Source organism: Mercenaria mercenaria, chromosome 6 (genome assembly GCF_021730395.1).
Source record: "Mercenaria mercenaria strain notata chromosome 6, MADL_Memer_1, whole genome shotgun sequence".
In the NCBI taxonomy this organism is placed as follows: domain Eukaryota; kingdom Metazoa; phylum Mollusca; class Bivalvia; order Venerida; family Veneridae; genus Mercenaria; species Mercenaria mercenaria.
In genome coordinates this window covers 34,253,283-34,278,631 of record NC_069366.1, presented here as the reverse complement: position 1 = coordinate 34,278,631, position 25,349 = coordinate 34,253,283, and the positions used below count along the sequence as shown (strand labels likewise).

The following is a 25,349-nucleotide window of genomic DNA, read 5'->3' as shown; positions in this document are numbered from 1 at the left end:
CTTTTCTTTTTTTTAGGAGGTGGGGGTGGGGGTGGATTTAACGTCGCACCGACACAATTATAGGTCATATGGCGACATTCCAGTTTTGATGGTGGAGGAGGATCCCAGGTGTCCCTCCGTGCATTATTTCATTACGAGCGGGCACCTGCGTATAACCACCGGCCTCCCATAAGCCAGCTGGATAGTATGCAATGAAAATGATTAAAGGCTCATAAGCCTTTGTTGATAATGTGGCTGCCACAATTTTTGTAATGAACAGGTAATATATCAATTACTTGTTAAATCATATTTTTGATAGTTGTTTTCTCCAGTATATGTCAAAGGTTTGATATTGATTGACATAGTAGAAAGTTTTATTGAACCGATTGTTTTTGATTATCTCCCTTTATGGCTCTTACGCCATTTGTTTATATACAGTAATGACCGAAATGCTTTACTAACCATATAATTATGCATAACATTTATGTAGACACATGGTTCATCAGTTTTTAACATTAAATTTAAAGCCTAAGGGAACTTCAAAAGTTATAAGAAGTCTCAAACACCTCACACCATTTCTCACAAAGAAAACAACTTAGTACGCCTTAAAAACTAGAAGATATAGCACTTCAAACCCTTTCACGAAGAAAAAAAATCTTACATGCTGCGCATGGATTCTTCAGCAAATTCTTGCAGAGCTTTTCTCGCACAGCCTGCAACGTAAGATAAATACGAGGAGTGTTCGATATGAATTGCTTATTGTCCTCTAGCTCGATATCCACGTGGGGCACGATAAAAACCAATACCTACCTGTATAGGGTTATTCAATACCTACACAACGGTGTATAAATGCACATGTTAGACTAAGTGTAAGACATAAAATTTGCCATTTGAATACACGCAATCATTGACCACTGTAGTAAAAATGGTTGGTAGAAGCGTCGACAAGAAAGATGAAATACGGGCTTACATCAAAGCTCGCTCAAAACTTGGTTGTTCTTTGAAGCAGCTGATGACTGAACTTTCTACTGCTTATGGACCTTCTTGTGTGTCTTATGACACAGTTCGGCGGTGGAAAAAGAAATTTGAGTCTGGTGTAGAGTCCATCAAAAATGCACCGAAATCAGGTAGGCCAAAATCTGCATCTCGTAAAGAAATCGTTTCCAAAATAAAGGAAATCATCGAAGGAGATGCCAGATTTACAGTTCGTGATATTGCACGAAAGGTAGGCATATCACTATCAACGGTTCACCTTATTTTGAAGAAGCATTTGAAAGTCAGAAAGATTTCTGCTAGATGGGTGCCACATCTGTTGACTGATGAGCAAAAGAGGCAACGGGTTAAAGTGGCCAAAAAGCTGCTTCAAATGTTTCCAAAATATGACAAAAAGCAGTTTGCCAATGTCGTCACAGGTGATGAAACCTGGGTCCATTATTTTGAGCCCGTCATAAATGTTAGCAATAAGATCTGGGCCACTAAACACAGCAAACGCCCAATAATTGCCAAACGTTCTTTGAGTGCAAAGAAGGTTTTGTATGCAATCTTCTTCTCTGGTGAAGGAGTCGCAATTAAAGTGCCGTTGAAAAAGGGCAAAAGCATCACCGGAAAGTACTACAAAGACGTAGTACTGAAGAAACTGAAAAAGTATTATCAGAAACGACGCCCTGCCACTGGTTTTAAACATGTCCGTCTTCTACATGACAATGCCCCCGCTCATACCTCCGCAATAGTTACGGCGTTTTTGAAGAAAGAAAAAGTAACTGTTTTGCCTCACCCCCCTTATTCCCCAGACCTTGCCCATGTGATTTCTTTTTGTTTCCGAAATTGAAATCATTCCTTGCTGGGCGGAAATACCAGTCCCGACAGGCACTTGGATCTGCCATTCATCAGTACCTTATTACTGTGCCCAAATCAGCGTACCGTGACGCCTTCAAGAAGTGGATACTTCGGCTGAAACTTTGCATTTCTAGCCACGGGGAGTACTTCGAGGGCACGAAATGAGCCATTTTGGTCTAACTTGAAATTTGAAGTCTCTAGATAGAAATAAGCAATTCATTTCGAACATCCCTCGTATGCACTGCAAATCGAAAAAAATTAAATTACGGTTTCGGCGAGTGAAATGAAGTTTATTAGTTACCTAAACTAATTCAGCAGATTTCATGCCACCTCAAAAAATGTAAACTTTTTATACGCAGCGGACTTAGATTTTTACTTGTATTGTATTTTAATGGGTCGAAAACTGTTTACTTATTCTTTAAGGTCAGCGAATTACGACAGTTTTGACATCAGACGATTTTTGTTTGGCAGTTATCCATTTTTATGCAAATTAGTACGAACTTCATTCAGAAATTAAATACGCTATCCAAGAGAGCATGTAAGAACGGTAACTCAGACTCACTCTTTTCTTTTTCTTTCGGTCGTTCTTACTATCGCCGACAAAAACTCCAGAATTCGTCATTTTGGCACCAAAATGTCCAGCCCAGAAATTTAAATCCTGTCCGCCATGTTTAAACTCCACGTAACGGACACCTGGTGGATAGTCTTTAAACACGTGCTTCACCTGCAAATGAGTCAATGTAAATTACATTTTACTTTTCTGCATTTTTCCGTCTTACTCCGTAACAATCGTTAACGATGATGACTCGAAGGCGCTGAGATTTTACAACAGCTATTAGTCAAGAGCAGATAAATTGGATTTACAGATTCCGATACCGAAGCTTTTTGCAAGCAGCATTTGGTTCCTGAATATGCTCGGTGTAAAAGAACGATACGCACGAAGTTGTCTTTCCTGGAGAGAACCAGTAAGATCTTATCATTTGGGAGAAAGACAGTTGTGCATTCCACTATGCAACAACTACAAGATATAAGAGAAACCCAAAATATTCACTTACAAGCACTAGGAGTAATACTGCAAAGTTCACGCAAAAATATTTTAGAACTGTTGTGAGGAATGGGAGACTTCAAATTTAGACGTAGGAATTTCAAGTTATGTTAAAGAAATAAAACTAGTCATTCTTTAAATCCAGCACTATTCAAAAAATTGAAACTTGTGACCATCTGCTTGTTATGGAAGGCCGGTGCTAATTGCTATAAAGATGTTTGATATTTGGAACGGACTATACTTTAACACTTGAAGTTCCAGCCAAGCGCGGGAATTGCCAGTCAGTTGTTAACAGACAACGCTTGTGAATAGTTCCATACATTATGTATTCATGACAACTGTTATATATAATTGTAAATAAATTGTATATATGTATGCTTGAGATTTATTTTAATATGTTCACTTAATTACCACACACACATCACAACATGGTGTCAGAAACTATTTTAAAGTAGAAGTGACAGCATAACACTCCGAGAATGGACTGGGAAAGTACATCGGATGAGTTTCAAAGCCATGGAGAATTGATATTTGCTGGACCGTTCAAAACAAAAACGGAGAAAGAAAATTTAACGTATTTATTAATCTGGGTGGATTACAAAGACGTGACGTGTAACTACTATCCTGGAAACTACAGGGTGATGATAAAGAATCACTGCAGAAACATTTCGAGAAGATTAGAAAGCACGTAAAACCTACTCTTAACCCTGTGTTTGCCTGTTATGAATTTAATAACGAAACTCAATGCACGGACTCCAGTGACGAATTTGTCACACGATTTAAGCAAACGCAACAGATTGAGGAGAGAAAGAGGACAAGTTGATTCAAGAAAGAATCGTGTTCGGCATGAACGGCGACAAGATCCGCGATAAAGTCTTTGATACAGGTGAAAAATTAACATTAACCAATGCGATACAAATCGCACTAAATGCTGAATATTGCCAACAGCTATTGGCATCAGTGACACACCATTAGGAGAACAAATCGAAATAACCCAAAAACACCCAACCCAAAAACACACCAAAACAATCGCGCAATGCTCAACGACAATGGTATCAACCTTACAAAAACGCGAAATCAAACCAGAGCGGCAACTGTTGACTTAACTGTAGCACAAAACATCGGACAAGCTGTCCAGCCTTCATGAAAACCTGCTTAAAATGCAAGAACTCGAACTATTTCATCAAAATGTGTATGTCGAATGACATATATGACGTTGTGCAGGATTGTGACAGTGATCATGGCTATTATTTTCAATGTGACAGTGACACTGTTGCTTATGGAATAAACTATGACACGGAATATTTCAGTGATACGATGGGTGCTTCTTTACCACTATATGATCCAGACTGTACCTCTCCTTGTTGGCCCCAAAAAGCAGTTAATATATTTCAAGATAGACACAGGCAGCGCGGTTAATATTCTAGGAAAATCTCAGCCTGAGTAATCCCCTTGAACCCTCCTGAGAATAAGCTGACCTCTTACTCTAACAACATGATCTCGGTCATCGACTGCATTGTATGCATTAGAATAACGTTCTACGAGGTGGAAACCACAGCCCCGCATTTCTTAGGGTTAAGGTCATGTCTAAATCTAGGTCTCACCAGACTTACGTATTTAGTGAATAAAGCCACGCCTCCAGAGCCACACCTATAGAAAATCAGGCAGCGATGGCTATGGCAGAATATGATGACCTATTTCAAGATGCAGGTAAAATGCAGACTGTTTATAAACCACACACGTGCAGTGCCTGTGGTCAATGCCTCCCGTAGAGTGTCGGAATCACTCAAATTAAGTCTTCAGTAAGCGCCTAACCGCATGGAAAAAGAGAAAACATCACAAGTGTTACAGAACCAACAGATTGGGTTAATTCCACTGTATCTGTTTAGAATGACACCATTTGTAGGTCTTACTTCCCATTGCCCACCAAAGAAGATGTGACTGCAAGTTTGTGCATCACACTTTAGTTTCCTTGACATAACTTATGCGTATTGGAGCTGATTCGTCTATGCTGACAATTTTCTCCACCCGTTTGACCGGTACAGATATCTAAGGTTGCCGTTTGGTATTGCGTCATCTGGTAGTATTTTTCCTGAATATTCCTGGAATTCACGCAAATGTAGATGACGTACTGAAAAGTGGTCGCTCACAGGACAAGTATGAACTTGCGTAAATCCTTGCAACGTGCAAGTGAAGCAGGTATCCGGTCCAATCCAGATACGTGCACTTACAGGTGTCGAAAGTGGCATTTGTCGGAAATTTAACTTCGGCATAAGGCTTATAGCCAGACTCAAGCAAAGTAGAAGCTATAACAAAGCTTGATATACCGGATTCATGAAAGAAGTTAGAGATGTTCTCGGGTTAGAAATTTACGTGGGCAAATTTGCGCCGAACCAAGCTAAGAAAATTCCCCTTTGCGAAAACTTCTGCAGAAAGATGCCGTGTTTATCTGGGATGAGCCCAAAACACGCGCCTTTGACGAGATTAAAAGAATCATCAAAAATGCCTCGAGCTCAGTTCTAGGTTACTTTTACCTAAGCAAGCAGCTTGTCATTGAGTGTGATAGTTCACAAAATGGGACAGGCTGTTGTGTTATGCAAGATGACAGACCGTATATGCATCCAAAATCTTCACACAAGCAGAAATAATTTACACACAAATAGTAAAGGAACTTTCTGACCATATTATTCAGCTGTAAGCGCTTTCACTAGTACACATACGGTAGGGACGTAATCGTTCACAATGACCAAAGTAATTAGCAAGTATCATGTTAATACCCGTGTCAGCAGCTGCACGTAGGCATGTTGGTTCAATTGTCAAAATTCAAACTGTCAAGCACATTTAGAGGCACGACCATACCAGTCAGTGATTCAAATTTTGTATAATTATGTCCCCTTTCATAACAAAAGACTACAGAGCGCACGAAAGACAATATGTTCTGGCCAGGAATGGCCAAACAGTTTACTGAACATGTACTCAAGTGTCCTGCATGCCTCAAGCACAAACTTTCAGATGCGAAGGAATCTCTTACGTAAAATGAATTTCAAAGAAGGCCCTTACGGTGGTACAGAGGTGACATCCGCAACACTTTATTTATATTGTGGCCATAACTTTAGATTTAGTAACTTGTGGCCACAATTTACTAAGTTGTGGCCACAACTTAGTAAATTGTGGCCACAACTTAGTAAATCGTGGCCACAATTTAGTAATTTGTGGCAACAACTTAGTAACTTGTGGCAACAACTTAGTAAATTGTGGCCTCAACTTAGTAAATTGTGGCCACAACATAGTAAATTGTGGCCACAATTTGATAAGTTTTGGCCACAATATAATAACTCTTGACCAGAATTTATATCAGTCAATCGAAACTATAAATAGATGGATTGACGGACGGACAGATGAATAGATTGGATGGTACCTACGTACCTACCTACTTATTTATTTGTCAGCACTTCCGGCCGTCTATCTATCTTCCATTCCTGTCTTACCCTTTGCAGTGGCGTAGACATTTTTATGCGTCCATTTCGTATGGTTGCTGATTTCTGCCATTTTGCGTTATCTCCATGCGACCCTTTCGAGCGAAAACACAAGATTTAACGAGTTAAAATGCGGGGACGCAGGCTGAAAACTCTCTATTGAGTGGGGAAGCGGAGCGAAAACACGACAATGGGGATAATAAGAACAGAGTTACCTCTGGTTATCTCCACTGAGGGCGCTGGTGAAATAAAGGGTAAACATTAGGTCGCCTGACCTTAGATTTACTATAGAAAGTAGTAGAGATTCTGCATAATAAACACAAATTAATTTGTAATTTCCTAGGTATTTGACCCTAAACACTAATTAATTTGCAATTTCCTAGGTATTAGACCCAGAACAAAATAAAATCTTAGAAAATAGTCAAATTAATACTTAAATACATTTATTTAAAGGATTTTTGAGTAGTTCATAGATGAAAATAATAAGAATTTGATTATGGTTCAGTATTGTTGTGTACCACTATGTAAGGGTTATGAAGGAATTCATTTTCAAAAAAAAAAACATTTAAAGGATTTATGGAGAGTAGCAGGAAAAATAGCAGATCCTGGAAATAAGACAAAACTGTGGCGACCTAGTAAACATGATATTGTTTCAAAATATTAAGATCTGACTTGTCAGAAACAAAACTTAATCTTGGGACAAGGATTACATTTGTGTGCTTCAACATAGCTAATTTCCGCAGAAGTATTGTTGGTAAACTTGCATAACTATTATTGTTTTGCGCAGAAATACCAAGGAATATGAACTGGGCTTTTATATATTTATTTCAACTACATACAATTATTTATCAAATGCATCATAGCATTTCATAGACTTAACATCATATTGTACTGCAAATGACTACATAAATCATCATCAGTGTTATTTCACAGATGTTCAGCTATTTATTTCCGCAGATACTTTTTGTAGAACAGTTCTAGCTTTGGTAAAAGGCTGTGTTTACAGTACTCATGATCTAGTTCAGGGCCTCCTCTGGGTTTTTCATACTTGTCGCCAACCTTTTCGCCAATTTGAAAAAGTTGGAGCCACTTTAGAGCCAAAGTTCTGAGCCACTTTTATTTCTCTTAGTTGGCTGTCATAGTGTGCATAGAGAAATAAAATATTGTAAATAATTTCATTAGGAATAATAACAAGTTTTGAAGGTGCATTAGTTTATTGTAGAAGTAATTTTTATTTTTATAGCTCTTTGGTCAGAATTACCAATTTTTCAGGACTCATTTATTTTCGGAAAGGAAAATTCGGATTTTTTTCTATTCTAAAAGGTCGAGTTGAACACTTGTCTAATGATTTTTAAGAAGCCATGGTAGCAAGTGATATCTTCCAGCTTCTGAACATTTCAAAGAAATTAACCAGGTCCAGGATACAAATTGAGGTCAATGTGTTTTTGTTTTCGGATCCATCGTTAAAATCTTTTATGAAAACTGAGGAATTATAAAATTATCTTGCAAAAACTAACAAATTAAATGTATCTTTCGTACTTATTTAAAATTCGTCAGTCATACAACTGCATGCCACAAACATGTCGATCTTTTTTTTTTTTTGTAAAAAATCGCAACACATAAAGTACACCGTAATCGGCGTTGATTTTGGTGAATTCTCGGCAGAGGTCAAACATACAAGCTGGCAGATGTTTTGATTACTGGTTAATCATCAATTCACACATTATTACGCAATTATCTTCTCAAAGTGTCAACCAACTTCCTTCAATAGTCGAATTGTCAACACCGCCTAGACTGGTTATCGATTATATTCACTACCAGCGTCTAGGTAAACACGTGTATCGGGAACCAATTATTGGGCCGCTTATATCACTACGGAAAAAACAAATGCCGAGGAAAAAAAACTATGCGCAACTTATTTTCGCCAGTTCGCAAAATTTAGCGCCAAATTCTAAAAATTATCGCAAATGGCGACATTGGCGATCGACAGCGGAGGCCCTGTAGTTCAACTTTTTGTACAGACATATCCTTGAATATATACACAATGAAAAAGCAATATTGTCTTTCACTTATATACATCTGTCCCTATATCTGATAATAGTAGTTTGAAGTTTTCTTTAGCTCCATTTCTCTGTCCGTATACTCCAAGTATGGAAACAGTTTCCCAGTTTGGATCATTTCCTCTTTCCCAGCATATGGACATTTCACCTCAACTAATGTTTGTTCATTGATGACTCTGTCGGTTGTTGCAGCCAGCTATGGACTTTCTCTACATATGAATAAACCGCAGTTGTTGACACTATATACCGTTGCTTTTCAAATTTCTTAATTGCTGTTTTTTTATATTGCTTCCCAATTTAGGGAAGTGGATCCTATGGGTTGCTTGCAATTGATGAAACCCTTCAGTGGGCCAGTCTGAATCCAGAGGTTCTGGTAGGAGAATAGGTTCACCCCTGAAGTCTTGATTTCTGTCATATGCTTCAAGTCTGAAAGTAAGAAAAAGATAGACACCATAAATTCCTCAAACAAGATATAGTGCTAGCATAAGTCATTAACCTGTAAAATGTTATCCAAAGGGCTACTCTCCAGTATTATTGTTTTGTATAAGCAACACTAAATCTACAAATAATGAGATGCAATAAAGATAGCACCAATAAAACTTGCAATGCACACCATGGCCTACATGTAAAACATTGCCTCTGTGTACTGGTTTCTCAAGGTTTAAAGGGATCAATACTATTTGTCTGAGAATTATTTAATTATAACAACATAAAAACATACCTTGTTAACAAATCTTCCTTTCTGCCTTTGATTGATGCCCCTCTTTTTATCAATTCTCTCTGTAATTGTATAACTTTCCACCCAAAATATTTTGATTTCTTCTCAGAATCCATTGCAAAGTGTAGTGAGATATGAATCTGGGTCAGCATCGTTTACCCCTTATTTTACTAGCGCCACTTAGCGAGTAGCTGGCTTATTATCCCCATTACCGGGGTTACGGGGTGAGAATTAGAAGCTGGTATGTCAGGGGTGGGGAGCGAAAACACGATAATTAGCGCTGCTTAAACGTAGTATTTCCGAACCGCGCCTCGACATCCAGTTACCAAATTTCACCCCGCGATCTTTTTAATCATCATGTTTCCGCTCCTTGCCCCCACTAAATAGCGAGTTATCACCCCGAACACCCCACCATTTTAACTTGTAAATTTCACGTGTTTTCGAAAACTCGTTATTAAACGTTTAAGCAGTGCTAATTATCGTATTTTTGCACCGTGTCCCAGACATACCAGTTACTAAATCGCCCTTGCGGGGTTTCGGCCTGCGTTCTCGACATTTTAACTTGCTAATTCTCGTGTTTTCGCTCGACAGGGCCGCGGGCTGAAAATATAATTTAATTGGGCTAAAACGCGAATTGGCAGAATTTAGCATCCTTACAAAATGGAAGTGCATAAAAGTGTCTACGTCCCTTCAACGGGTTAGACAGGAATGGAAGATAGATAGCGAACAGAAAGACAAATAAATAGGTAGATAGGTAGGTACCATCCAATCCATCCGTCCGTCAATCCATCCGTCCATCGGTCCGTCTGTCCGAGCTCACATTTGCATACTTAGGTGGCTATAGGAACAATAGGTAACTGTACTTTTTCTTTGATGTCATTCATTCCGTAAGGCTTTTATGTGGCTATTTTTCTCTTACGTGGCTAAAAGAACAATAGAGTGAACAAAAGAGTAGCCACATAAGTATCCAGTATGTAGGAACGTCCGTCGATCGATCCATCTATCTATCTATCTTTTATTCCTGTTTAACATTTGCTGGTACGTAGACACTTTTGTGCGCTCCTATTTTGCACTCCTATACAGCAGCGAAGAAAAAAGCAGTCATTTCGATTGGCTAATTCTGTCATTCCGCGTTTTAGCCCTATTAAATTATATTTTCGTTCCACGGCCCGTCGAGAGAAAACACGAGAATGAACAAGTTTAAATGTCGAGAAAGCAGGCCGAAACTCCGCCAGGGAGATTTAGTAACTGGAGTGTCTGGGGCGCGGGGCGAAAACACGATAATTAGCATTGCTTAAACGTTTAATAGCGAGTTTTCGCCTGGTGAGCCCGCCGAGCGAAAACACGTGAAATTTACCACTTATAATGGCAGGGGTTAGGGGCGATAACTCGCTATTTAGCGGGGGTGAGGAGCGAAAACATGATAATTAGCAAGATCGCGGAGTGAGATTTAGTAACTGGAATGTCGGGGCGCGGTTCGAGAAAACTACGTTTTAAGCAGCGCTAATTATCGTGTTTTTCGCTACCCGCCCCCGACAAACCAGTTACTAATTCTCGCCCCGCGACCCCGGTAATAATCGTGTTTTCGCTCCGCGTCCCTGCAAAAATAGAGAGTTTTCAACCTGCTTCTTCGCATTTTAACTTGTTAAATTTCCTGTTTTCGCTCGACGCAAAATGGCAGAATTCAGCAACCATACGAAATGGACGCACAAAATGTCTACGTGAGAGAGATGAGACAGGAACGGAAGATAGATAGATAGACGGACGGAAGTACAGACAAATAAATAAGTAGGTAGGTACGTAGGTACCATCCAATCTATTCATCCGTCCGTCCGTCTATCCATCTATTTATAATTTCGATTGGCTGATATAAGTCGTGGTCACGAGTTATTATACTGTGGCCACAACTTATCAAATTGTGGCCACAATTTGATAAGTTGTGGCCACGATTTACTAAGTTGTGGCCACAATTTAATAAGTTGTGGCCACAATTTACTAAGTTGAGGCCACGATTTACTAAGATGTGGCCACAAGTTACTAAATTGTGGCCACGATTTACTAACTTGGGGCCACAAGTTACTAAGTTGCGGCCACAATATAAATATAGTGTTGCGGATGTCACCTCTGTGCCACACCTTCCAAACAATTGCCACTGATATTTTCCAACATGATGGAAAGCAGTACTTGGGTACAACTGACTACTACCGTCGTAGTTACCAGACACACGGTCAAAATGAAGTTAAAAACACACATGTCGCGTTATGGACTGAAATTTTCAGGGGAGCGTAGGTTCAAGCCCTACTGGGACCAAATTTTTTTTCCTTATTTTCTTTTTTTCTAGTATATTTTACTTCTTTCAGGACTTATTATTTATTTATTGTACAAAAGTGGAAAATGCCATTTGATAAGCGATTTCTTGCTGTTCAAAGTGATTTTACCTCTGAAACAGAAGGGGTAGAGTTAGACATCTTTAGAAATACTGAGTTACATGCGGTAAAAGTTCTCTATTTTTTGCCTTCACTCTTTAGATTACATATGGTGGAAGAAATGTAGGTAGGTTTTACTTCTGCCCAAAGGTTATTTTTGAATGCAGTGAGCAAAATTCAAAACAGACCTACAGGACTCGACCTTAATTTTTCAATGTTGGAGTTAGAATTCTGTCTCATTAAATCGGTTTACTTGAGGCACCCTAGAAAAACTGATACTACAGTTTTATTTTGTGTTTTATAATTGTTTACCAATAGTTTGGTGTTTCTTTTATCAAAATTAATGGTATAATGAATTATCTGCAAACGTTTTGGATAGTGGCCATGACTTTGAAATTTGTCTCTACTTGAGCTTGAGGAAATACCATAAATCATACAAAGTTTATAAAAAACGGCACGGTAAAAGTTGTTTAAAAATTGCAGCACAGTGCGGAACACTGTCAACTTTAAGAATAGACCAATCAAATGCCATTTTTTAAACATTACTATTAGGGGTCCAATACCTTAAACTGAATGCTAAGCTTTTTGATATTTGCTTCTATAAAATCAAAATAGTAATGATGCAAATAACAATTTCATATGATCATAATTTGATCAATTTTCTAAAAAAAAAAAATAAAAAAACATAGTGAGAAACATTAATAAACATTAATAAAACAAAGGTATCAGAACAAAGGAGCTACCTCCAAGGGATTATCACCTACCATATTATTATATTATTATTTTCACAGCTATGACATCCAAATTAGCATGTTAAAGGGAAGTGTCCCTAATAATAAACTTATATACCACTTGTTCAACAAACTGAATTACTGCATGTGCCATGCCATTGGAAAATAATTGAAATGTAATTGTCAATTACACCTCAAATCTGCCCTGAAATTAATTAATTTACAATTACATGTAATTGACAAATGATCCAATTACAAATTACATTCAATTACTTAGGAAATGTAATTTAATTGCAATTAATTACAATTACATTTTTAATTACCCCAGGTCTGCTATTTTGGCAATTAGCAATTGGCAATTAGCACGAATCACTGGCTATCCGTAGGTTGTGATGCCAGGTATACTGTCTATATTTCTAGCTTCTAAGCCGGTCTGTTTGATTTAGAAAAGTAAACTTTGCCTACTTTTGTCCAGCCAGCGCCTCTCTCTTTGGTATCGCTGTATTTCCAAACGTCTAGTTCAGTTGATTTGTCGTCTGCTAATAGCCGCACGCTAAGATTGTACAGACTGCCACAGTCAACACGTGAACCATACCTATTCAAACATTTTTAGAAAGAGATTACAGTTATTATTCAGGTCTCATGTTCAATAAACAATTTCAGTCTCAGTTGAGTTTGATAATAATATTTCATTTGTTATTTATACCTAAATTGCATGTTTAAAATCAAATGTTAAGTTCATGACTATTTTCAAGTGACTATTCAATATTGATGGTCAGTGTCAGCAGGAATCTAATTTCGAATTCTTAGTAAAATTTGCTGCCAAAATTTCAATCTTAAACTCGACCGAGTTTGTGAATATGGGACCTTGTCAACAGTTGACTGAAATTAGTGTTACTAACAAACGTCTTTTAACTCTATCGTTTTTAAAAGTTTGCTTAATTTTCTAGATCTGAATGATTTTCCACTTTTAAAGCTGCTTGTCCACAGTTAGGGTGAACATTTTCAACATGTTCATTTACACAAAATTTAGCATTGAATGTATATATTATGACATTGAAAAATGGTTACTTGAGTGAAAGTAAGGGCTAGATATTGGTTACAAAGTAGAAAATATGTTGATTTTCTCACTTCTTTTATGAGCGTTGTTAAGGTTTACTCCCTTCTGCACAGTATTTTTGGTTAATTATAAGATCTTGCAAAAAATCATTTAGTTTGCACCACTGGTCATTTTCAAAATATACACATTTTATAGATTTTTAACAAAATCATTTTCTCTCCTAAAATATGTGAACGAGTCGCTTTAATCTGTCATGATCTATTTATAGATTTCAAAATTCTACCAGTCTTTAATTCTAATTGGTGGCTTTTTCTCATCCAGTCTCTCCTCGCTTATGTCGAACTCCGGTAAATAGACCAGCTGTGACTTTTCACAAAGTTGGGAACTTGTTGACCAACATGGGAGATTCTCTGAAGCACAAGATACAATTTTGAAAAGCATGAAAAAAGAAACATTTCTCTATTCAGTCTGTTTGAAGTAGTCAGACTCGAGACTATTGTTGTAAGGAAATTTTGAAGAATGTTTTATTTGGATTAAACGATATTTCTGTTAAGGTATGACCCGTGTAATAGTGTACCTCTTTTTTGAAGAGTATTCAATTCCTACAGTAAACCTACTTTAGCTTAGTTTTTCAAGAGGGTCAAAGGTTTAAGCTTCGCTGAAACCAATTTTTTACCCCTATTTTTTTTTTTTTTTCTAGTAAGTTTTCACTTTTTTCAAGACTTATTATTGATTTATTGTACAGAAGTAAAACAATTTCATTTGATAAGTGATTTCTTGCTGTTCAAAGTGAATTTACCTCTGAAACATAAGGGGACAGAGTTAGACATCTTTAGAAATACTGAGTTACACGCGGTAAAAGTTCTCTATTTTGTCTTTACTCTTTAGATTACATACTGTGGAAGAAATATAGGTATGTTTTACTTCTGCCCCAAGGTTATTAAGAATGAAGTGAGCAAAATTTAGAACAGTCCCAAAATACTTGACCTTAATTTTTCAATGTTGGAGTTAGAATTCTGTCTCATTAAATCCTTTTACTCGAGGCACCCTAGAAAAAATGATATTCACAGTTTAATTTTGTGTTTTATAATTGTTTACCAATAGTTTGAAGTTTCTTTTATCAAAATTGATGGTATAATGAATTCTCTGCAAAGCTTTTGGACAGTGGCCATCACTTTGAAATTTGTCTCTTCTTGAGCATGAGGAAATGTCATAAATTATACAAAATTTATAAAAAAAACGGCACGATAAAAGTTGTTCAAATTTTGCATACAAGTCTCTCCTTGGATACAGTATATTGCTGTAACATTGTTTTGAACATTTGAAATATTCACCATTAGATGGGTCATACCTTAACTGTCAGTTAAGATATTGTGTCTTATCTCGCTGTGACCGAAAGTAATTTATACGGTAATTGTGTCATAAGCTACTTGCCGCAGATTTATTTCAAAGTATGAAACGAAAAAAGCAGTTGAGCCGTGTCATAAGAAAATCAGCATAGCATCCGCGCAGTCTGGTCAGGATCCATGATGTTCGCCAACAGTTTCTCTAATTGCAGTAGGTTTTTAAAGCGAACAGCATGGATCCTGACCAGACTGCGCGGATGGGTTCATTAGCCACTATGTTGGTTTTCCCATGGCACGGCTCAGTTTTCTTTATCTGAAAGGTATACAAAACTTAATTCACCATTTCAAGCTTACTTTTTGCTTTATTCTGAAAAGTGAAGAGATTGTGTTACAAAAAAAAACGAAATGTACATGGTCAAGTAAAGTGTGTTTTTCATATTGTCATCTACAAAGATCATTAAGTCACAAAATATTTTGCTATCTTAAAACTCCAATTTTAACAAACATAGTCCAGCTAACATGATAAGAATGCATTTCTATTTTTAAACTTCCGGTTCTTGTTTCAGTGCCTTCAACGCAGTCCGTTTCTTCTTCCGTCTGACACAAAGCGACCGTTAAAGAAAAAAAACAAAAACAAAAAACAAAAACAACAGAAACAGCAGCTCATTTAAAATATTTCGGGCAAGGGTTGGCAAAAACAAAATGGCCTCTTTACCTAAGAGAATTCAACCACAAAGACTCCTTGTATAAATTGCCATTCAATAGTTTTTGCTATATGACCGGTCTATTTTCAACAAATGTTTACGGGGTCTTTAGGTAGAAAAAAAGAAAAATAAAACTCTTAATATTAATTTCTAATGTCGTGTAATAAAACAATTACTGATTGAAATTCCAGTCAATATTCAAAATAATTGACCCTTGATCCTTTACACAGTAGTTTTGACTATTGACCGGCAAGCCATTTATTTAGTGTTTAGTATTTTGTCAAGAGGGAAAGAATGTGCCAATGCACAGGTGGAAGTTACGTATCTGTATAGGAGCCATACACATTCAAATATATTACAATGATAATGTTTTCTGGAAAAAATGTTGCCAAAAAGTCATTGTTTAATATTTTCTTTTGTTCCTGTGACAATGACTTAATGTCTCATTGTCAAAGGGGCAAAAAAATCAAAATGACTTATTGGCAATGTTTTTTTTTTCTCTCAGAAAACATTACATTGTAATATATTTAAGTCTGTATGGCTCTTGGATCCATACTGTGTCCTAAATACGCTACTTCCACCTGTGTACCAATGTACTAACCTTTCACACTGGTGCAATCACAAATCTTGACGCATCCGATCGGTTCCTCTTCACACTTGAAACCATCTCCACCGTCATACACAGCCTTCCAGTAATATAAACCTGCTACAAAACAAATATACCTGCTATTGTAAACATTCAAAATATTGGCTCTTCAGTTAGACACACTTTCTTCTGATCTGGTGCGAATATATTTGACTCAGCATTTTAATCCAGACCATGAGGTATGAGCTGCAAACGACACGAGACATTGCAATTTAAATACAAATAAATTTCCTACACATGAAGTTTATTTTTCTTTTTTTCTAAAAGTTGCAATATAAGCAAAAATCGAATATATTGTTTAATTATATTGTTTATATTATTATTTAGTATGTTGGTATATCATTTCAAATGGGACTGGGCATAGACAAAACTGAAATGTATTTATATACATATATTCACAATCGTTATAGTACGAGAACAAAATTGTTCTGGTTATGTTAAAGACGTATACATGTAGTTTACTATACGAGTATTCCGCAATTATTGACAAATATCCATGTTTATTCAGCTTTACAAATTTTGTTATAGGCTATAGGGTATATTGCATAATAGACATGTACGATCCCACGGGTCATAAAAAAGTGCTGCCTTTTTGATAAAAAAATGTGTATCATATTTATCTAGGTACAATGGGTTCATTGGATGCAAAAGTAATATTCAGAAGCAACTCAAAACTCAAAACAAAACATGTTTCTTAAATTGAAAACAATAAATAAATCTGTTCTGTTTAAATGGTCGTTTTGGCTTTTTTTTATAATATTATATTTGGATACATTTTGTTTTATTTATTTCTCATCACTACTAATTAATGCCTGCCTGTTATCACTTTACTTGGCATTCTGAAGTGAGGGCTGCATTTAAGTTGATATGTATTTACTTAATCATTCCTATATATATATATATTCTATCAAAATCAATTGGTAACATGTTTATCATCAATATTTATTTTAAAGAAGCCTCCTCAAATTAATTATGTTATTTTCCATTTTCTTGTCAATTAGATATGTCTAAAATGTTCTGTACGCATTTAATATGATACATTAATGCTAAAATATATTAAACAAGGTCAAGTGGAAAGTAAAATTATATTTTGTGTCAGATGGAGTTATTTGTGCTTAAAGGGAGATAAATATCTTATAATTTTACAAATAAAGTATAAGATGCTACTTCTTCAAAACACTGACATGACATGAGCAAAATACAATCTGTTAAACAAAAAATGTCTAAATCAACGATACTGTATGTCTTTTCAGGTAAAATATATCAATAAAGTGATAACGAAAAAATAAAGGGAGGTAAAAACCTAAAATATTTGAATTTGCTTCTTGGTGTCATATGTATTTAAAATTATTCAATGATCAATGAAGTGATTGCATATATTACATGAAATAAGTAAAAAATGTAATCTTTGTGTGTAATAATAAGTATTTATCTTTTGAATTTAATCTAAAAGAGAGATAAATACGAAATGCAAAAGATATATCCAGGTATTTTAGAATGAACATTCAAATTGTACATTTTTTCTCAGTTGCTGAGCTAAATAAATCAATTACAGTTGTGTTATACACAATGCTTTATTCTAAAACTTTAACTTAAATGAAATAAATAGGAAATGTAAGGAAGTAATTTTAAGATAACATGGTGTTATCATTATCAAATTATTGTGCATTTTGTGATGTTATGCTTTTATTCAATGATGGTCCATGACGGATTGGTTAAAGGGTGCTGACTGTCGAATCATATTCCCGTCGCCTATGTGGGCTTAAAACCCTTCAAGTGACGTACAATTGTTTTATGTGAGCAGCTGGCTTCCTGAAGATTTTTGGTCAAACCCAAACAGCTGCCTATGCCTAAATTTAAAATAATGCCCGATTTTGTCTCTAGTTCGGCTGGGGCATTTTGTCAGACATTAGCAGACTTCCCGACGTGTTAGATTTTGGAAAAGATGTACTCTTACATGTCAAAAGTGTTCTAGTTAAATTAACAATATTTAAATGAAAGGACACATCAGATAACATATTTTTTTGTGTGTCTTATTAAGGAAAACATGTTTATTCGAAGGATAGGTTGAATATTTAACGGTGTACTTATTAAAACGTGGCAGCCATTTTGAAACTCAAGATGGCCTCCACACTGATGGACAAAAAAATGACATCCTTGGAATTTTTAGTAACTGGCACATAATATTTTATAAAACATAACTTTTCAAAATATAGGGAAAATACACAAGATTACAATTCGCCACAGACTACTATCTCATTCATACTTTTAAATGCATTCCTAGGAATCCTTTACTTTGATGATAGTATATCAATGGTTTGAAACGCTCTATAAATAAAACCAGCAGGAAAATACATCTAGACTAAAATGTAAAAGAAGGAATGTTGGGGTTCATATTTCAACTTGTTTAATAAGCATCAGTGTCATTTTATAAATGAAGTTGCTTTGGACCATGTTGTCAGTAAGAAGGTAAGACAATTCATATAACCTGCTTCGTGAGAAGATGATGCTCTAAATAAAGCAGATACCTTGTATTTATCTAACATAAGACAGCTCCGGCGTTCCATATATTTCTACAAAAATAAACATAATCTGACATATCATAAACCAATTGACCCAGCTTGTTTTCCTTTTCAGAACTGAATCAATATAAAATGATCACATATTTTCTCTTATTCTAGATAACGGTATAGCCAGGTCTCTACTACTCGTACACATCCCAAAAACAACTACATGTTTTGCATATTTTTAAATGAAATAAAGAGAAGACGAATGTAGAGAAATGTTGATCTACGGTAGATGTAAGATTCAACATTCTACACAGTTCCATACAGCATGGACTTTTAGACTTTCGCAGAATCTATTTGTAATTCGGACAGTCTGGCATACAATAAGACATTTACAAACTCAGACAAGAACACTTAAACATACCTTTCGCACATGGATTCTTCAGTAGATTTTTACGTCTTCTTGGCATGTTTTACGTTGAATACAATTTGAATTGCGAAACGAGAACAGTCTCCGAAAACAATCTGGAAATATATAGAAAATACAAAAGTATACGTCCACTGTCTCCACACTCTGACACGTGGTTGGATCGCATTCAGAATGCTTAAAAGTAAGATATAAATTTGGGCAAACATTTTCTTGTGAACCTAAAACATAGGCGTTAGGTTGGTCTGCAGTTAGCAGTTTTCATTTTGCAATTCGAATTGAAAACTGCAAACAGTTTTGCAGTTTGCAATTCGAATTGCAAAATGGTTTTTATTATGCTATTCAAAATAAATATGAGCTGCGATTCATTTCATCTGTTTTAGGCTTTAAAATTTAACATTTCGATCTCAGTTGTGCTTTCTGATTTGAATTGCAAACTGCTACCATTTTGCAGTTGAATTGCAAAATGAATTTTTATTTTTATGGTTAAAACATATATTGAAGTGCGATGTTGTTTCAAAAAGATGGCATTATTTGGACTTTTCAGACTTTAATATTCGACATTGGACTTGCGATTCGAATTCTTATTTTGCAGTTCAAGATATATATGAATCGCGATTCGCTTTAAAAGAAATAATGTTTACATTTTTGGGGTTTCAGGCTTGAAAATAAAACATTTTAGTCACTTTTGCGATTTGTAATTTGATTTAAAAAGTACAAAATATTTTGCCTTCTTTTGTGTAGTTGCAAAAAATGTTTTATTTTGCGTAGCCACTTTTTTGGCGATATCCAAAAGTACATCTTTATGGCCTGAAAACAGTGAAATGAGCACTTAAGTATAAATCACTTGACACTGAGGCAATTTCTGCAAACGCAAGAAAAAAATGTAAAAAGAACAACATCAATAGGGATTTTCCACAAAAAATTACCATTGCTAGGCAAAAAATATGGAATAAGTACAAATACCTCCTCTAAGTAAAATTCCCCGAAAATCAGGTACATTTAGTTTACCCGTCAAAGTTTAGTATGGACGGTAATGTTGCAACATTAATTATTTGCTGCAACCGGGCTTTAACCAAATCACCGGCCCCCCATCCCAACCCCAACCCAAAAGAAGAGTGATAATAATAATAATAATAATAACTTTATTTTCTGAAGGTGACATACTAAGTGTACAAATACAGATATTTTACAACTTATTTCCAGTATGGCCTTCAACTGATATACATTAACATATACACACAATCAATTTATAATTTAACATTTATACAAGAATACACATATCAGAATTACTAACATTTTCTCGACAAACACGTCTCAAATTAAAGAAGTCTTAAATAAACGTAATATAACAATAACTATGTTTTAAAAGAATTACCATGCGTCACAAAGATTATTCATGACAATTAAGATACATACAAAAAAAGAAAGTCTGTCCCATAAGATAATAAATAGTTCCAGATTTGAATAATAAGACAATATGATTATCATTATTATTGGAAACGAAAACAGTAACATCAATTCAACAAAATTCTTGTAATTACAAGTAATTAATTGCTAAAAACTATTGTAACAAGAGAAAATTCTTTAAATTGAAAGCAGTTATATTATTATTATGAAGTTTAATGTAAGAAGGAAGTGAATTCCATATGTGTGCAGCTTTGTAGCTAAATGTTTGTTTTCAGGTAGTTCGTTTTAGGTTTAACAAAAGAAAGATCCATGTTTTCGATTGAGCGCAGACTGTAATGATCATTATGAACAAAATGTAGTAAATCTGAAATGTATATAGGACAATCTCCTGTTTTACTTTTGTACACTAATAATGAAATATGGTATTTGCACCTGTTCTCAAAAGATAGAAGTTTTGATTTTTTTAATACTTCATCAAAGTTGCTACACTTTGATTTTGTAATTATTTTTATAGCGCGTCTCTGCAAAGATGTAATTTTATCAGTGTCCGATTTGTGACAAAGTCCCCAGACATTGCAACAATACTCCGTGGTTGACATAATATATGCATTGTAATACAATAGTTTCATCTCATCTGTTAAGAAAAATGCAATTCTTCTAAGTAGAGCAATTTTTTGAGTTTAGTTTATTGGCAACGGTACTAACGTGGGATTGCCAAGACAGAGTTTCATCGATATATACACCTAGAACTTTCTGACACTTCACGTTTTCAATGACCGAACCGTCTAAAATTAACTCAAGTTTTTAGTATGTTTTATTTTGACTCTAGTGCTCAATACCATACATTTTGTTTTTGAAGGATGAAGTGACATGTTATTTATTTTACACCAATTATGGACACTATTTAGGCTATACTGAAGGGTTTGCACAAACTATGCCATTTCCCCACAAACCAAGACGACAGCAGTCAAGATCCCGTCGTCCAACCATGGTCAGCACCAGAAAGCCCCGAAGAGGTACGATAAACATGAATGTCTGAATCCATAATCAAGCATCTGTGAATCCACGATATGATACAGCAGATCCAAGCCAAACCTCATTATGGCAATAGGTATATACCCAAGGTATTGTCAACGGATGCAACTCCTTACGGAAATATTATAGTTTGTGAAAAACATTGGTTGCGATCATGCCGCGAATATCAGGCGAACATGCCGCAAACACTTTTGGTAAAATAGAAACAATGATCGCGGGATGTTCGTTTTGTGTTATATTTGCCACGAGCTGCTTCTCACGATCATCCCGCGAACTAAGTGATCACCGAGCGAACTAATTGCTGGGGTCATGCCTTGCACTAGTTGAGAACCATGAAATTGTCTTCAAAATACCTTGTACAGAAAAAGTTCTAAAACAAATAAATTAATATGAATTAGGAACATAAATTTATTCAATAAAGTCAAGCACTGAGGCTGTAAAAGAAGTCAAACTGTCAATGCTGAACATTTCTATACCATGGTACTTGGTATAGTTTGAATTTTAATAATGAAATATGTATGGATTTTAACTGTTAATTGCAATATGAATAACAGTGTCTCGGTGCATGTACCTATTTCACCCCAGCCTTTTCTCTTCACACTTCTTATAAGTTATATGTATGAAATTTGTCATAGTTTCACTTTTACATCTTAATTTTCAAACTTATGAAGCTAAAATTATCATTTTTATATTTCCTTTTTGATAATCTGATTCAGCTCTGCAAAAGTTTAAGCATCCATTTCATTGTCAAAATTCCTCAAAGTTCTTCTTGTGAATAAACCGCGATCACTGGTCTTTCTGCGAATATCCCGCGAACTAATAGCAAATCAATCGCGGCATGATCGCGGATAGCAGTGAATATCCCGTGAATACTTCCTGCGAATCCGGTATGTTCACGTCATGTTCACAGCATATTCATGGCATGTTCACATCTTTTTGGCCATTTCGTAAGGGACTACTAAACAGTTGCCCCTCGGAATGACAGTGTCTTCAAAATGCGTTTAAACTATCAAAAGTTCACAGAATTTATAAATGATTGTAATTTTGCACTTCTATTTAAAAACGAATTTTCATTTTATGGTTCAAGATATAAATTGAATGATCAAAAATGATGACATTAAATTGCAAAATGCAAAGCGAGGTTTTCGTTTCGCTATTCAAATTGTAAAATATTTTGCATGTTGAAATTAAAGAATATTTAATTTATATTGAACTGTGATTCTATTTCGGAGAAAGATGTTATTCTGTTTTGGCGTTTAAGGTTTTGAATTTGTTATTTAAAATATTTTGCAGTTTTCAATGAACGATTCAATTTTTCATTTTGCAGTTCAGCATTGCTATTCGGTCTCTCAAAACTTTTGTATTTCTAGATTTCTAGATGTCTGTGAACTTGGCAGCCTAACTGCGGTGTGAAGTTAGCAGAGCCTAGCAGCATGAAGTTAGCAGTCGAGAGCATGATGAGAAAGACTGACAATGACGGACATATTAAAATATTAAAATAAAAGATCTTTTTGTTAAGTTTACTATACACAATGTGACCTGTTCATTGCCGTTGGTATGTATTTATGTTGTGTGATTGACAGCAGTACATGGCTTACTCATATTCACTTAAAATGCTTTTATATAAATGTTGAACGATTAAAAGCGACTAAGCCACACATCGTGGTGTCACATTTTAAAAACTGAAACTTTTACTGTATTCACCTATATGCTGCATATTCAGTGTTCTAACAATGTATTTTTTCATCACTTTCTGTTGAAAATCGTTGTTTTTCTAATAAATTTAAGATAAAAAATCCGTCTACAATTTCTGATAAAGGTTTCTCGGTTTATAAAAAAAAACGGAATTCCCGTCAGCGAGCACCTTGCAAACATCACGTGACACTGAGAGGAAGTAACACCAAACATGATTAACAATAAAGCGCACACATATAGGTATCGCACAATATTATGACGTTTTGAAATGTAAACAAACTAAACAATAACATAAAAAGAAGTCAGTACACCTAGTACGTTTACGATGCAGTCAGTAATTTTACCGTCGGCCGAACGGTTACGTTATTCGTATTATACTTTTTCGTCGTGAGTTTGATTCCCAGACCCGTTAAATTTTGTCTTTAAAACTGTATTTTATTTCTTTTTCTCTCAATGAAGACAAAACGAGATAGTAAGTCTAGTTCTAACATGTTCACTAAAATATACGTCACAATTGACACTTAATCATGTTTAGATACACTCCAGTTTTAATATGATCTAATGTTTTTTTAAGCTTTTCTGTAATATCTTTAAAGCTATACGGGTTAGTTTTATAAATTTTATAACAATTATACACTTCACTTTAACAAAAGCATTGCCCGGCCATAACTTCAGGATTGATTGATTTAAAGATACTACCAATTTTATACGAAAATAAGAGACAAAACAATAAACTAGAAACTATAGAAAAACAAACTTACACAAAGTATGTAATGCACACTGAAAATAACTGGGGATCGAACTCCCGATGAAAGATGTAATACGAATACCGTAACCGTTCGGCCAACGAGGAATCACTGACTAAGTCGTAAACTTAAGGTGTTGACTTGATTTTATGTTATTGCTTTGTTTTTGCTTTTAAACGCAATAATACTGTTCGCTGCTTGTAAGTTCGGTTTTGAGGTCAGCGATGTTTTTGTACCTTTAAAAATGGAACGGTCCGTTGTTTAGGTAATGTTATTCAGTACGATAGTGGTTCTTACCGAAATAAGGCAAAGTAAATCATGCTGATTTCCCTTATCGTTAGACGAGTCTACAAAATGGAACCCTCAAATTGCATGCGCAGTTATGGTTTGCTGCCCACGTGATGATAACGTCTAAAAATACTATCGCGTCCCGTTCTATATTTTTCAATGTTTACAAAAATAAAGCGTTGCAACGGTTTATAAAAGTTCATGAGAAAAACTGCTAAAACTAAAATGTTCCCGTAATTCTAGAAACTATAAATTAGTCAACCATTATGTTTCATGCAAATATATGAAACAGTGGCGGTATTTTGCCTTTCGGTGATAAATTATTTTGAAAATCACAAATCACAATGTGTGTGTTAGTCGCTTTAAAGGCACACCTGATATAATTATGCTGACTTACATTTACCGAGAAAATATTCCGTTACACTGTTATTACTGGTGTTATAATGTTGAAGAAACAATTGTTACTGACACTAAATCAAGGCACGACTTTATATATCATCACAAGACCTGTTTATCGAAACCGAAAGATATCATAATATCCCACTCGAAGGAAGAATATGCAAATCATGAACAATGCAAAACCGGAAGTTTCACTTCCTTCTTGTATGTCCGCAATACCCTTTTTTTATGAATTAAATATCTCAAGCACTATTATTTCCATTGGCCAACCCTTCATAAATTTGATGCTCTTATGTCAGCTACTTTAAAAAATGTTATTTGCAACCTTGCAAAATGTATATTCTTTGCAAACACAAAACGTATCACGTCATAAATATATTCTGTAATATAAAAAAAAAATTATTCTGGTCATTTATAACTTTTGTTCTTCCGAAATGTATGAACTATTGCTCTCACTGCATATCATGTACGGGGTTATTTTCATAGCTATAAACATTGCATATTATGTTTAATGCTAATAAAATATACTGTATTGTAAATTCTGTGATTTTCAAACGTCAATGATAATTAAATAATTAACAGGATGTCTGCTTCATTACTTTCAAGAAAATTTGTAGTATCTGAATTCATTCTCATTATTACATAATAACGATAAAATATCATTAAAACCAATAATGTCGAATAAAATGAAATATTCAAGTACAAATTAACTAAAATAAATAAAACATACGTCATGTTCATGCGGCATTATACATAATATCTGGCTTCAATAATTTCTCGCTGAAGTTAATTATTCTTCAAAATTAGTGAAAGTA

At 35.2% G+C, this 25,349-nt stretch overlaps 1 protein-coding gene across 2 annotated transcripts in view; it reads right to left on the bottom strand.

The window, feature by feature from the left end:
- LOC123549189 (uncharacterized) overlaps positions 1–24,686 on the bottom strand; it is a 38,198-nt gene extending 13,512 nt beyond the window's left edge. The window contains exons 1-7 of one of the 2 annotated variants that reach the window (XM_053545595.1): positions 24,533–24,686; positions 18,959–19,059; positions 15,983–16,087; positions 13,615–13,741; positions 12,737–12,866; positions 2,378–2,539; positions 641–692 (exon numbers count right to left, since the gene is read on the bottom strand). In XM_053545595.1, coding sequence (XP_053401570.1) covers positions 641–692; positions 2,378–2,539; positions 12,737–12,866; positions 13,615–13,741; positions 15,983–16,087; positions 18,959–19,004 — 622 coding nt within the window. In that variant the 5' untranslated portion in view covers positions 19,005–19,059; positions 24,533–24,686. The remainder of the gene's footprint in view (positions 1–640; positions 693–2,377; positions 2,540–12,736; positions 12,867–13,614; positions 13,742–15,982; positions 16,088–18,958; positions 19,060–24,532) is intronic. The other variant, XM_053545596.1, reaches the window with a different exon arrangement.
- Between the last annotated feature and the right edge of the window lie 663 nt (positions 24,687–25,349).